Source organism: Serinus canaria, chromosome 2 (assembly GCF_022539315.1).
Source record: "Serinus canaria isolate serCan28SL12 chromosome 2, serCan2020, whole genome shotgun sequence".
NCBI classification, from domain to species: Eukaryota; Metazoa; Chordata; class Aves; order Passeriformes; family Fringillidae; genus Serinus; species Serinus canaria.
In genome coordinates, this window is record NC_066315.1 from 102,364,941 (window position 1) to 102,377,796 (window position 12,856).

A 12,856-nucleotide genomic window follows, 5' to 3' on the forward strand; every position below is an offset into this window, starting at 1 on the left:
TTATCCAGGGGCTGTGCCACCAACCTCCATCATCTATGCTCTGCTCTTCCCCAGCTGTCTCTACTATTTCCTCTTTTGTGGGGATACTTGAAAATACAGGCACGAGTAAGTGATGCGAAAACATGACTAACTCACACGCAAATTTCTGCCAGGAAATTTGCCAGGTTGCTATGGGAAACACACACTGCAAGGAGCATCTGCTCCCTGACTTCCCTTCTCTGTCCTAACACATCCCCTTACACTCTCAGGAGGCTAAGCTATCCTTGCTGACACACAGGAATATATTAACAGGGTCTATGATTCCCTTTCACAAATTCTGGATGATTTGTATTTTCAATTTTTGTTTTTTTGCACTCAGCCTAACAAGAAATCTGACCCACAGAAAATTTGTGTCCTTGTATGATGGTCAGTTCTGCAAGACCAAGATACAACCTCAACACTGAAAACTGGCCATATTATCATGATGTTTCTATTGTCATTTGGAACTCACAGACATTATAAACCAAACGATTTCAAACACACAGGAATCCAAAGACACTTAATACATGTTTTACACCAGTCATCACTTAGAAAGTGTTAGATGGAAGCTTCAGTCTTCCCTGCAGGCCATCTCCAATGTCTCATGCATGGTTACATGAAGTGGCACTTGTCATTCTTCCCTCCTGTTACATAATTTTTTTAAACAAAACAAGCACATTCTACAAAGGACTCTTTTGCCTTACAGATATCCCTGCAATCCAAACAGTCTGGAAACCACCTGTTGGTTCAACATATCCACAGCATCTACAGTCTGGTTCATCAGATAGGAAAACAGGGAATTACTTCAAAGCTTAAATGTTAATCTGGGCTATCTGGGTAAAGGATAATTTAACAGGAAGAATGTTTCAGCCAGATACATGATTTAAACACTTTTTCTGCAGAAGGGTGTTTTCTAGTAAATTGAAAAAATACTTGATTTTGGCAACAGACATGACTACACATATTAGCCCACAGACATGCTGGTGGAGATGTGATGGGTTCTATTCTTATGCTTCACCTTCAATAATACATATTTTCAATCCCAGGTTTTTTCATCCAGAACCTTTGTGACATTTGCCCTCTGTCTTGTTTCCAAAACCTAGTGCAACATTCCCCTCAGCAGCTGGCAGGGAGAAAGAGGAAGACAGGAGAGAAACTGGGAATGAAGTTAAGCCTGGGAAGAAAGGAGAGGTGGAAGAAGGAGGTTTAGGTTTCAGCTTTTATTTCTCTACTTGGATTTGACTGGTAACAAATTAAAATAATTTCCTCAAGTGGAGACTGTTTTGCCCATAACAGTAATTGGTGAGTGACCTCCCACTGCCCTTATGTCTCAATACATGTGCCTTACTTTCTCTCCCTTGCTCAGCTGACCCTGACTTTGGTGGGCACCAGGCATCCAGCCAGAGTCAACTCACCACCCACAATTAGATGGGTTTTTTTTTTGTTGGTTTTTTTTTTTTTTTTTGGGGGGGGGGTGTGTTTGGTGGTTTTTTTTGTTTTGTTGTGGGTTTTTTATTTTTGTTTTGGTTTTTTTGGTTTTTTTACTCTCCACAATCCATAGTTACTGAGCCTGGATACTGAACATATGCTTCCCCTATTTCAGTATCTCAGTGGGAGCAACTAATGATACAATTTGAAACACACAGAAACACACATTCAGCAGTAGCCTAAGATACAGAAAAGCAGAGAGAAAAAATGGATAGCTGTAACTTCTGTAAAGTGCTGGGTTTCTTTTTTCAATCACTACTTTAATTCTGATTACTCACAGCAAAGTCTGGCCCTAAAAGCTAGGCATATCTACACTGTCAAGTACAGATAGAGCAGGAAGAGAGAGTGTTAACAAAATGAAGTGGGGTCATTTGCTGGTCAGTGTGGTAAACAAGCAGCTATGTGTTTCTCAGGAGCAATAAGGTTATTGCAGGAGTGTTTGGGACACTGTCGAAGAAAGAAACAGCTCCTTGTGAAATTGTAAAAGAGAAGCTCCTTCCAAAGCAGAGAGAGCTCTTTTACAGGATTCAGAAATACTTCAAAGACTTCATGCAATCATTGAATGGTTTGGGATGGAAAGGAACTTCAAGATCATTTAGTTCCAATGCCCCTGCCATGGGCAGGGACGCCTTCCACTAGACCAGGTTGCTCAGAGCCCCATTCAACCTGGCCTTGAACACTTCAAGGAATGGGGCATCCACAGCTTCTCTGTGCGACCTGTTCTACTCTCACAAGGAAGGATGTCTTCCCTATATTCAACCCAAATATTCCCTCTCAGTTTGAACTCATTACTCTTTGTCTTACTTAAGACAGTTAATTCTGCCTTCTGAATATAAATTACCAATGTTACTACAAAAACAAGCCTGGAAGATTTGACTGCCCAGGGGAAAAAGGGACTTAATTTCATTATATTTAATAGGGGGTGGAAAAAAATTATTTAAAAAAACCCAGCAAAACAGAGTGATCCAGCTGGACCAAAACTCAGTACATATGTCAGTGCATTACACAGAAAACCTCTCAGAAAATAGTCCAGGAAGGGGAAGGAGTTATCAACCCAATGAAAAAGGTTAATTTTTCTCCCAGGAGATGACTCCACTATTCCAGTGAATTCTTTAATTCGCAGTACTTTCCAACACAAGTACTTACCGATTTTTTTTCCCAAGCAGACATGTTGCATTTCACACTAGCAGAAGCACTGTAACGTTTTATTCATGTACAAATGATTCCAGTGAAAGCTGCGCCATCAGAGCAAGCATCTCATGAGATGCTTTTTGGAAAGAAAATCGAAGGTGGGAGATGAGCAGTGCAACAAAAGCCTTTATTCCTTCCTAGCGATCGTGTTATGCCTTTTAAAATCCAACCCCCCCGAGTATTTGCACCAGGGAGCGCAGGCGGGTGTGGGTAGGCAGAGATGCTCCGCGCTCCGTGGTAGGCAAGGAACACATCGGGGGCAGCATCGCTCCCGCATCTCCCGCCACCGCCGCCCCTCCGCGGACACGCGCGGGCGCGCCCCCGAGCGCCGCCCAACGGCCGCGCGGGTCCCGCCGCGTCCGGCTCGGGGCCGAGCCCGCGCCGCGCTCGCCGCCGTGCGCCGCCTGGCGGGGGGAGGCCGTGCCCGCGCCCCGGGCTCGCACACGCGGCGGGCGCAGGCGCGGCGCGGAGGGAACGGCCGCGGCCCGCGCGCCCCCGCGGCCCGAGCCGCGCGTCCCCCTGAGCGGGGGGAGGGCGATGGGAACTGGCGCTCTGCAGGCCCCGCTGCTCCCCCCTCCCCGCCGCCCCAGCCTCCTCCTCCTCCTCCTCCGCGCTCCCCGGGTACAGGCGCGCCCTCTGCTCGCACCGCGCATGCACGCACACCCCGCGCCCCCCCCTCCCCGAGCGCGCGCGCGCGCGCACTGGAGTGCTCGTGCAGGAGGCGGCGGTGACGGCCGGAGAGACGCGCGCAGGCCCCCCCCCCCCCCCAAGACCCCCTCCCCAAATTCCCCCCCATTCCCTCCCTCCCTCCTTCCCGTCCCTTCCCCCGTCCCCCTCCCGCGCGGCGGCAGTGGCAGCGGCAGCCCCCCCGCGCCCACCCGGGAAGCGCGGCTCCGCGCGCGCGGGCGGGCGGCAGGTAAGCGCGAGCCCTCTCCCCCCTCCTCCCCCGCGCCCCTCCCGCGCTGCGGCCAGGCCGCCGTTGCGCTGCGCGCGCGCGCGCTCTCCCTCGCACGCCCCCTCCCTCCTCCTCCTCCTCCTCCTCCTCCTCCTCCACCCCCTCCCCCCCCCGCCATCCCTCCCCCGCTCGCCGCCGCCGTTACAGCCCCGGCAGCGCGCGCTGGGTGAGATGGCGCTGCCGCGGGCGCGCCCGCCGTCAGCAGCCCCGGCGCCGCCGCGCGCCTGCCTCCCGCGGGCGAGGGGAGGGCCAGCGGGAGGGGGAGGAGGAAGAGGACGCGTCCAGTGGCGGATGCGCACGCTGGGGCGCGCGGGTCCGCGGCGGCGGTGGCCGCCGCAACAAAGGAGCGCGCGGCCGCGTCCAGGCGGCGGGAGCCGCGCGAGAACCGTTGGAGCGGGGCGGTGGGGGGAGAGAGGGAGGCACGCACGGACGGACGGACGGAAGGAGGGAGCGGGGCGCTGTCCCCGTGCAGCCCCGTGAGGCGGCGCGGCGGGAGCGCCGGGCTCGCTCCGGAGAGCGGTCGCCTGGCGCTCGCGGGCGCCCCCGACGCCGGGCCGGGAGCGCGGGCGGCGCGGCAGGGGCCGGGCCGGTCCCCGCCGGGAACCCGCCTGCGCCGCGCCCGCGGGTGCGTGGAACGGGCGTGCGCCTCCGCGGTCACGGGCACGGCGGCCGCGAGAGCCGGCGCGGGGAGGCACTGAGCGTCCCGAGCAGTCGCAGCCCCGCAAACACCTCCCTGCATCTCTCGCGGAGTTAACGGCCGTGTAAAAAGCGTGTGGAGGAATAAATCTGAATTTCCCAGCGGAATAAGTAACCAGAGCTTTCTTAAATCAGAGCTGGAAACGCTCTGGGCGAGTGCCTGACCCGCTCCATTCGCAAAGGGCTAACTTCGTTCTTTGCCACTTGCACATCCCCTGTATACTCCGCATCCGTGTTTTCAGCCAGTTGCTTCTATAATTAGTCCTCAGTGTCGACAAAATTGCAGCAAAATGCATACTGTTTAACAGGACGGTGCAATTGCTGCTACATTATTAGCAGAGACATTTTGCTGCTTGCTTAAAAAGAGAAAATTTTCCCATCTTGCAGAAAACTCTAAAAAGATCCCGTTTAAATAGTTGTTTGTCCTACCATCTTCAATGCTGGACCGATCCATCTTCCTGGGCCAGCAGAACCAGACAGCTCATAAATATATACAGTATTGCTTTCTGGTTTTGTTTCCTTTTGTATATTTTAAATATTTACAGACTTACTATCTAGCTATCTTAAAATTTGAAATTTTAGGTCTAAGAAAAGAATTTTGGCCTCATTTTTTTACTTTTTTTACTTTAAATTTTCTGTGTAGCCAGGGACACTTGACCTGCAGAGCCAGGTGTTCCCATACCATGTGAAAGACACAGCTCCAAGAGTTGCAAACCTGTCATCATACCTGTCATCTGCATCTGTTTCATACATGGTTATGGATAAATTAGAATTTAGGGAAGAAATTCCCAGGAGACCTGTGCCAGGTGGCACAGGATTTGTTCCAAAATATTAAATTTCCCTCCTCTCCACTGTGTTTCCTGCTTTGGCACAATTAGATGTCTGTTGGGATTGAATAATTTGAAATTATGTGTCTTGCATTATCCTTCTGTTTTCTGGTATCTTCATAGTTTAGAAATCTGGTACACTTGTCCCTTTCCTTCGTCCTGGATGAGCAACCATCCCTGTCCCTGCTTTGCTGTCCTTTGGGATGTTTGGTCTGCCTGCCAGACCCTCTGCTAGGCTGGCTCAGCTCTCTGGTTCAGCAGAAGACTGATCACCTTCTTGATGGGTTGGTTACTGCGTTAATTGTGGTGATTCCTGGGGAAAGTTTTCAGACCTTTAGATTTAGTGCAAAGTTAAAAAGCAGGAAAGTGGAACAGGGAAGTGCAGTAGCCATAGGAAAGTAAACATGTGGAGTTGTCTTCTACAGTTGTCTGTAGCGTTACTGAAAAAATAACTCGGTATTTTATCTAACTTTAAATAATTGAAAATGCTGTCTTTTAACACGCACAATAATTTTTGGAATACATATTATCACATTTTGAAATGTTATTATCTTCCCATCTTTCAGGCTGAAGGTGGCCCATTCTGAGATTAATTTAATAATCATTTGCTTAGAAAACTTTCCGCATTGTTCATGGTAAGGCTTATATTTGATATTTCAAATTTAGTTTATTGTGCTGACTTATTTAGAGTATTTCTTACACATTTTTAGTGTTAATATTTCCTTTAGCTATAATAATGTCTTATAAGTTGGGTCATACATTTAAGGAGAACTGGAGTTTTAAAAAGAAAGTTTTCAATTTTGTGTAATTGAATCAAAAAAGATTTGAATAATTGCAAATTGTGTAACCTAAGACCTTTATACATTCACAATTTTAAAATCAGTTTCAGAGTAATGCTTTTACAGTCTAAGAGGCTTTTCTGGTCATTTTATGCAAAAAAAGTTGGGTTTTTTTAAAATGATGGAAATTACTTCATCTCTTGGGATTTTGAGACTTAGAGTGTTTTATAAACGTTACAAAATTTTCCTGTTAATTTACAGGAGTTTTTCATCAGTATGTCTGAAACCATTAAATATAATGACGACGATCACAAAACTGTGTTCCTGAAAACATTGAATGAACAACGTTTGGAAGGAGAATTTTGTGACATCGCTATTGTGGTTGAAGATGTTAAGTTCAGAGCCCATAGGTGCGTCCTTGCTGCCTGCAGTACCTACTTCAAAAAGCTTTTCAAAAAACTTGAAGTTGATAGTTCATCAGTAATAGAAATAGATTTTCTTCGTTCTGATATTTTTGAGGAAGTTCTCAATTACATGTATACTGCAAAGATTTCTGTTAAAAAAGAGGATGTAAACTTGATGATGTCTTCAGGCCAGATCCTCGGTATTCGGTTTCTTGATAAACTCTGCTCTCAAAAACGTGATGTATCTAGTCCTGAGGAAAACACACAGTCCAAGAGCAAGTACTGTCTGAAAATGAACCGTTCTATGGGGGAACCCAATGATACCCAAGATGATGAGGTGGAAGAGATTGGAGATCATGATGACAGTCCATCAGATGTGACAGTGGAAGGCACACCCCCAAGTCAGGAAGATGGTAAATCACCAACCACTACCCTGAGAGTGCAAGAGGCAATTCTGAAAGAGTTGGGAAGTGAAGAAGTTAGAAAAGTAAACTGCTATGGCCAGGAAGTAGAGCCTATGGAAACAACGGAATCTAAAGACTTAGGATCTCAGACCCCTCAGGCACTCACATTTAATGATGGCATAAGTGAAGTGAAAGATGAACAGACACCAGGATGGACCACAGCAGCTGGGGATATGAAGTTTGAGTACTTGCTTTACGGTCACAGGGAGCACATTGTATGTCAGGCTTGTGGCAAGACCTTTTCTGATGAAGCGCGTTTGAGAAAACATGAAAAACTACACACTGCAGACAGACCATTTGTTTGTGAAATGTGTACAAAGGGCTTCACCACGCAAGCTCATTTGAAAGAACACTTGAAAATACACACGGGTTACAAGCCTTACAGTTGTGAGGTGTGTGGGAAGTCTTTTATTCGTGCACCAGATCTAAAAAAGCATGAAAGAGTTCACAGTAATGAGAGGCCATTTGCATGCCATATGTGTGATAAAGCTTTCAAGCACAAGTCCCACCTCAAAGACCACGAAAGAAGGCACCGAGGAGAGAAACCTTTTGTCTGCAGTTCCTGCACTAAAGCATTTGCTAAGGCATCTGACCTAAAAAGGCATGAGAACAATATGCACAGTGAAAGAAAGCAAGTTACAGCAGCCAATTCCATCCAGAGTGAAACGGAACAGTTGCAGGCAGCAGCCATGGCTGCTGAAGCAGAGCAGCAATTAGAAACTATAGCCTGTAGTTAAAAACTAAAGCAGGAACTTTATCAGAAGTAATATAAGAAATTAAATGGAGCAAAATCTGTTGTTGATATACATTTAGACTGAGAATCTTTTCAAGAAAGCATATTTTTAGAGGATTTGAATGTCACATAGGAATACATTGCATCGCTTGGTTAGGTATGTTAAAACATTTCAGAGATGGGTATTCTTAGAATGTGAAACAGTTTCATTGTCACTAGCAGTATAATGCACTAATAACTGCTTTAATTCGAGAATGTGATCAAGTTCTCTATAGAAGGGATCATCACTGGCCAATACTTTGCTTCATCCAGTATGGAATACTGAATACGATGTAAACATTGCAATCAGAGAGAATCAGTGAGTTAGGCTTGAAAACGCTGAGATCTCAAAAATCACAAACATGGAAAGAAATTATTTGGTTTTCATAATTTGTAGGTGTTGTACCTGCAATTTTTTGAGAAGCGTACACTGAGTCCCTAAACTTTTCAATTCTTCCTTTTTTCACCTAATGTAGGTTGGTGCAACAGAGTGTAAAGGAGGATGGTAATCAAAATGAAGTTGCTTCTTATTCCATTCCCTCAGATATCCTCCTATTTTTATAAAAGTGGCAAGTTTTAATGAAATAGTTACATTCTTGGAAAAATTGCATTGTTCACAGGGATTCTGGCTGGCAAAGCAGAAGTGTCATGACATTCACCAGTCCCTTCTGTGGGCAAAAATGTCTGCCTCATTTGTTTTTATGTTCACTTTTATACAGGGCCCCAGGGGTGGGACTGGGCCGCAAAGGAAAAAGGGTGGAGCATGGAGGAGACATGCTCCTTACTCAAACCCAGTAAAAATCAGTAAAAGCTAATACAGCCTGAATGGTTTTTTATTATGCCACTTCAGGTCACCTAACCTAGCACAGGGAAGGCAGAGGAGTATCCGCAGGAGCAGGTGACCAGGTGTCACTGCCAGACTACCGAAGCTGCAGCCATGGGTGTCACATACCTGCCTGCAGGGCTCAGCTGGGGTTTGTGTTGTTGCTTATCATACAGCTCATAGGTCCTGTTCAAGTTTAAAAGCTTCCACCTTTTGAACACCGCCCCTCATCAAGAGGGGGACTTCAGTGGGTGAGTTCAGTCATAATTGATCCTGGATGGGTGTTCACTATTAGTCCGTTGCTTAGTCTATTTTTTTTTTTAAACCAGCTGGGGTACATGCTGATAACAATAGTTAACTCACAGAGTCAAGAAAATAAGTGGTCTTTGGATTGCAGTCTGCTACTTGTGCTCATCAAGGGAAGACACATTAACAGTGGCAATGTAATCCAAAAGTATATCGCCCCTTTCTTTTAAATTTGTAAATACTACAACTGTTGTGAAAACTTCATTTGAAGTTGGAATGGGCAAAAAACACACTTGGGCACATGGTTGGTAACATTGGTCACTTGTGATACCTATAGCATATCAAAGTGTTAGACCAGTTTCTGATAAGTTACTGTGTGGTAGATCACATCTTGCTTTTCTAAATAGAAATTTAAAATAGTGTTTTTGGAACTGTTGTATGGAACTTCAGTTATTGAGGGGTTTTTATTTGGTTGAGGTTTTTTTTTTTCACAGCTTCATTTTATTCATGTATTCATCAGGTTAAGCAGTTATCTTTAAATGCCAGTAATTGTTCAAATGCTGGTCTGTAAATAAAACATGACCTTAAATTTTAGAAAATGTAAACTTTGGACCTTTACCAATATATTTTTTTAAAATGTTGCTTCATTTTACATTCAGTAATATTAGTTTGTAAACAAACTATACATTTTGTACCTGTGCAACATCAGAGGATGTGTATTCATTGCATTTTATTGGTTCTCTTGAGGAACATGATAAATGACCATTGTTAAAATGTTTTACTGTATATGATTATAGATATAAAGATAGTAGGTCCAAAATAGGATCTACTTTTTTTTTCTAAATATATTTGTCTTGCTGTGTTTTCTTATCTGAAATTGTGTGCACTTCTTCCTAGGTAATATGTGGTTGAAAAGACTGTACAAAACAGATTTGTTGTGATGAGAGTTCAAAAGTGTAAAATGTGAAGGAAGTAAATTTTCTCAAGGTCTGCTATGAAGAATGCAAGAAACCATGAGCTTAAATTACAGCAATAAACAATTACGTTGGAAAAAAAAATATTTCAATAAGGAATCACTAAAAGAGAATGCCTGGGGAGGTACTGCAATCTCCATTAGTGGTAACATTCAAGAATAGGTTAGAGAAACATCTATTAGGAATGGTTTAAATATGGTTAATTATGTCTTGAAGCTGAGGGATAAGCTCCATAACCTCTCAAGAAGATCCTCATTGGGATTTTTTTGGAAAGTAATAAATTAAAATGGAGCTCACTGGGACAACAGACACTGGAGTGGAAAGACCGAACTCAAGTATTACAGTTAAAGAAAGCTGCTGCTGACTTGAGCACAAGTAATCAGGTTGTGAATTTGAAATTGTTATAGCAAATAAGGCTTTAATTAGAAGACTCACAGTGGAAAGTGTAGAGCATTGTGTGTTACATCAGAGTCGATTCTGCTGTTGTTACAGCTTATAGCTGTGAAAGTTACAGGTATGGAGGGATGGAGATATCCTTAGCAGTTTATATGTTCTTGTTAATGTGTTCCAAACTAATCTGTCTATTCTGAAGAAATGTTAGCCTATATGTTGTGGGGATGTGTCTGAAGTTCAGGTAAATTTATCTGCATCTTACAGTGCTACTGCTCCCATGTCTCTCCTGTCTGTGCCAAAAGACACCATGCACAAAAGCAGGTGTGCACCAGCTCCAAGCCAGAGGTTTTCCAGTGTGATAAGCTGTAAGGTATGAGCTGTGTTCATTGAGGAATGGGCACATTTTTATTTTTGCTTAGATAAGGATAGCAACTTCTTTTACAATTTGAGACAGTGGATGAGATTCTGTCCAATTAATGGAAATTTTGCAGTGTATTCTATTGGGGCCAGACTAGTCTAACATTCCCTAGAAGGTTTTTTATTTGGAGTTTTTTTAAGAGAAAAAGGAACAAAAATAACACATTTTGAACTGCAATATCTGCTTAATTTCTCATCCTAATCATATTAGCCATGGGTATGCTGCTGATTATTTGGCACAACTCAGTTTGGAAACTAGAAGTTCGGGAAAGAATACCTTTCAGCCCTTCTCCACTCCTCAGCCCTTCTTTGACATACTAATCTTATCAATAATTTAAAAAATATTAGAAAATTAAGTAAACCACAATTCAGTGAGTACTTGTGGTTTTTTATTTTTGTTTTACTTTAATCTTTTAGAAAGGTTTAGACCTGGTGATCAGAATTTTAAAGCTTGTTTTGTGAAAAGAAATTCCTCATGCTCCCTTCAGTAGTGAAAGTTTGAGGTCATCTTCTATTTGTTCCAGTAAGCTACAGGATGCTAAATACTCCTCAAAATCTTGCCATTTAGGTAGCCAAACGAGTTTTTTTGAAGATCAGGCCTCAGTTTTCTAATACAGAGATTTCTTTCATGATTCCATTAAGTAGGGATATTTAAAATTAATAGAGTTGTTTGAAATACAGAATAAAATATCAGATTATATCAGAAAGTCTACCCTAAAGTTAGAGTATACTTTTATTGGGAGATTATCTTTTGTTAAGTACTATATTGATACATGCAGCTATGGTGTTATGGAGAAGGCAAAGCATTTATGAGACTACATCATCTACTGTGTGCAACAGATGACTTTTCTGAATATAAACATTTACAGAACAGGATAATTCTGCCTGAACAGTAAAGACAGATCTAAAGAATTTTCATCTTTTTCTGTTAGTCCTTAGATCACAGTAGTGTGCCCAGTCAGCCAGAAATGTGAACATTTCATTAAAAATTCCATTACAGCAGTTGGTCTGTCATTTGTCTTCATATAGATCTAAAACAATTATAGTAACATTCTTATTCATTTCAGAACAGATGGAAGATTTCCATGAATAGATTTGTTAAATATGTATCATAAGAGTTGAGACACCTATTCTCAGGAAGTATTTTTAAATATGATGCAAGAAATCTGAAATAACCGAATGGCTAAAAATAGTAATTTATAGAGTACTGATATGTTTTCCAGTGTTTTTCTCTCCACTGTCCTTCTATATTATTTTTATTTGCATGCCCTGATCATTTAGATATTTATAGAACTCTGAAACTTGGTGAACTTCAGTAGTTCCAATATGAACAGCAATGTAACTCTTTAAAATAGAAATAATATTTTTGAATCTGGTTAATACAAAAAAATACAATACTGGTATTTTTACTATTTAGTAGCTAAGCATCTAATTTTTATAGCTAAACCTGAAAAACATGTGGTACTGTATGAATAAAGATGTACTGCATCTGATCTGTTTGGTATAGGGGTATCAAAAACCATGTCCAATGCAGAACTTCTGGATACCTGTATCTCAGATTCTTTCTAGGATTTTTTTTATAGGTCTATAGTTTGAGGGCATGAGTTTGTAAAATGAGTGATACTAACAAGAAATTAGAATTCTTACTGAATCAAAATTCTAAATGTATTTTCTTTTTGATAATACTGAGCCACTGTAAAGATGTATCAGGGACAGTGCTACATGCTACACATTAGGCAATAGCTAGATCTAAAGCTGTATTTTCATTCAGAAGTAAAACAAATTCATAGATATGATACACTCAATATAGATAATTTTCATAAAATCATTAAAACATGAGAGCACCTTTTCTCTTTTTCCACCAAAGCATGAAAATTTTTATTTTTAGAAAAATGGGTTTTCTGGTGTTAACCCTACAGTACTTCCACTTGTAGTTTACTGACCTCCTCCCAATGGTGTGTCTTTACATTTAAGTAATCTGTATATGCAAGCAACATAGAGTATTTTTGTCTTTCAAAATATTATAAAGACCAAGCTTCCCTGCATCTAAGTTTTCATTCTTCACCAATAAAAATCCTTTTTTTTCCAGGATAGGGGGTACCACAAGCAGTGCTTACAGGAACAAAGCACTGTTGTGGCATTGCAAATTGCTCAGACAGGAGGAGTATAGTGGAGCTCCACTAGCTCCACTGGTAGAGCTTTCGCTAGGGTCAGTGGAAGAACATCTTCAGTTTGAGCAGCTCAAGCTATTGTGGAGCTGCCTCCTGAGACAGCAGCTTTGTGTTTTGACTCCCATAGTGAAACTGCAAACTGTTGCTGAAAGGGGTAATCTCATTTTCTCTTTTTCTTTCTTTCTGTTACCTTTTACATATTTCCTTCTTCTTGTTTGTCTCAGATTTAGCAGCTTTT

General features: G+C 42.8%; 1 protein-coding gene across 1 annotated transcript; it reads left to right on the plus strand.

Annotated features, from left to right (window-relative positions):
• The first annotated feature begins 3,584 nt into the window (after positions 1 to 3,584).
• Positions 3,585 to 9,509, plus strand: ZBTB14 (zinc finger and BTB domain containing 14). The gene is made up of 3 exons (XM_030237423.2): positions 3,585 to 3,613; positions 5,742 to 5,810; positions 6,216 to 9,509. The coding sequence occupies exons 2-3, from the start codon at positions 5,808 to 5,810 to the stop codon at positions 7,557 to 7,559; spliced, it is 1,347 nt and encodes a 448-aa protein (XP_030093283.1). The 5' UTR covers positions 3,585 to 3,613; positions 5,742 to 5,807; the 3' UTR covers positions 7,560 to 9,509.
• Positions 9,510 to 12,856: the final 3,347 nt, after the last annotated feature.